Raw genomic sequence first — 1,935 nt, 5'->3', positions numbered from 1 at the left:
CCCCACCGGCTACTACCGGTCAGTTTTTGCCCTGCCGGCAGCTGCCTGCACCAGTGAGTAACACATCAGGGCTAGCATGGAGCGGGGGCTGCAAGGTCTTGCTCCCCTCTGCTGCTGGGGAAGTTGTGGAGTTAAAGTCTGAACCCGTGAGCTTTTTTGCCTTTTTTTTTCTCCTGCCATTGTGCTGCGGTGGAGAGCAAGAGAGCAGCTGGATGGGTGTCTGGCAACCAGCCGAGGTCAACCCAACGCAAGGGCTGAGCTTTGTGGAGGGCTGAGATACCCATATTGAATATCCACTCCTCCATGCCTGGTTTGGCACCATCTCCATGTGCTGTAGAAACACTCCTCACACTGACACAAATCCCTTCATTGCCACGTTAGCCTAAGCAGATGATGTCACATCACCCTTTGCTCTGCTTTCCTGGGATACCGCCATGGCACGCATCAAATGATGAGTGATGGGATGGCCCCGCAACTCGCCTCTCTGGCAGCCGTTTGCGTTTATACTTCACCCTGGCAGCGGCGATGATGGCAGGGAGATAGTCCCCAGGATAAATTAGAATTTAAAGTTATCTGCTGTTCCTGTCTTGTTCATAGTCTTGCAGATGGAGTATTTTTTTATAGGGGGAAAGGGCACGTTAAGCATTGGTATTCAGCACAGCATTGCGTGCAATGCATCACTGCTCAGCTGTCTGCCTGAACTGCCTGGGATAGCAGCAGCAGCCTCAAGCCTGTCTTTTGGTGAGAAAAGATCCCGGGAGAGAAGGAAGAACTGCTGTGCTCTTCAGTCTGCTGGGAACGTCAGTCTTAGCCTCAGTTCCCTGACCCAAGTATGCTCCAGCCCCTTGAATCAGCCCATCAAGGAGCTTTAGTCCAGACCCTTTCTGCTGGGGAGTGCCTAAAATGCACATCAGAAATGCAGAAGGGATTTACATGTTTCGCTGGATCATTTGAGCTGTCAGATTGGAGGTAGTCAGCATGTAGCACAACTGCAGATAATCTGTATATCTATTATGCCTCATTACGTATCTGATTTACAGTATTGCTATGCTATAGGAATAGAGCATAAAAAAGTTTATTTGCTGATTTTTATTTCTTCTCATTGACGCTTAATTTTGCAACGCTCTAATTTGAGGTGCCAGCTGTTTACTGATAAAGTTTCTATGTGTCAGAGGAGTAAATAACAATGTGGAGCTGTAGGCGCTGCCCTGGACCAGAGCCCTGCTCGAGAGCGATGCGTGGCTGCGTGTGGTTCCTGCCCTGTGCCCCTGGCAGGGGAGAAAAGGGGCTGCAATGTCATGGGGAGGGGGGAGGAATTTGAGGAGACAGTGGTTTGCCTCTGAGTGAGGGGGAAAAGATGTTTTTCTCCCTTTTTCTTGGAAAAAAAAGCTTGAAAAGATATTTTCTGCTTACGGTACAAAGAGGGGGTTTGAATTCAATTTCCTGAGGCAAGTTGCAGCTTTTTGGGGTTAACTCGATTTATTGGTCCTTGTACCCAGACTTTGTGAGTCCTCTGGTCTGGTTCCCCCAGGGAGTTGATGTCCTTCGCCCTTCCCCTGCCCCAGACATGTGCCCTACCTCCCCTCCTATAAACCCCTTTTGACATCTCCACTACATGCTAATGGCATTTTGGGAAAGCCCTGTGATGGGATGTCTCTGGTGCCTTGAGACCGCGCGAGCCCTTTCCAGCGAGGACTCTGCACTGGCAGCTGCTTGCTGACATGCACATTTAAGGGGAAAATAATTAAAGGAAATGATTTTTTCTTAATTGAATTTTATTTTGTTTTTAAAGGCTGTTGTTTTTTTAGGCATTTTAACACAATGCCTTCATCCTCAGTATCCACAGCAACGTCTCAGACTGGCTCCCAAAGTGCCTGCCTGGGTGTGATGGGGGGGGCAGGGGGGGAGGGCCGTGGAGGGGGGGGGCCGGGGGGG

General features: G+C 49.8%; 1 protein-coding gene across 1 annotated transcript in view; it reads left to right on the top strand.

Annotated features, from left to right (window-relative positions):
• EPHB1 (EPH receptor B1) overlaps positions 1-1,935 on the top strand; it is a gene marked incomplete at its 5' end in the record, with an annotated part of 21,614 nt that overhangs the window by 123 nt on the left and 19,556 nt on the right. Inside the window, 2 exon segments of the mRNA XM_009867851.1 lie at positions 1-2; positions 5-53. The exon segment at positions 1-2 is cut by the window's left edge and continues 123 nt beyond it. Of these exon segments, the coding sequence (XP_009866153.1) occupies positions 1-2; positions 5-53 (51 nt within the window).

This window comes from Apaloderma vittatum, unplaced genomic scaffold, assembly GCF_000703405.1.
Source record: "Apaloderma vittatum isolate BGI_N311 unplaced genomic scaffold, ASM70340v1 scaffold8134, whole genome shotgun sequence".
Classification (NCBI taxonomy): domain Eukaryota; kingdom Metazoa; phylum Chordata; class Aves; order Trogoniformes; family Trogonidae; genus Apaloderma; species Apaloderma vittatum.
The sequence above is the reverse complement of the archived record's forward strand: the minus strand, read 5'-3'. Positions and strand labels throughout refer to the sequence as shown.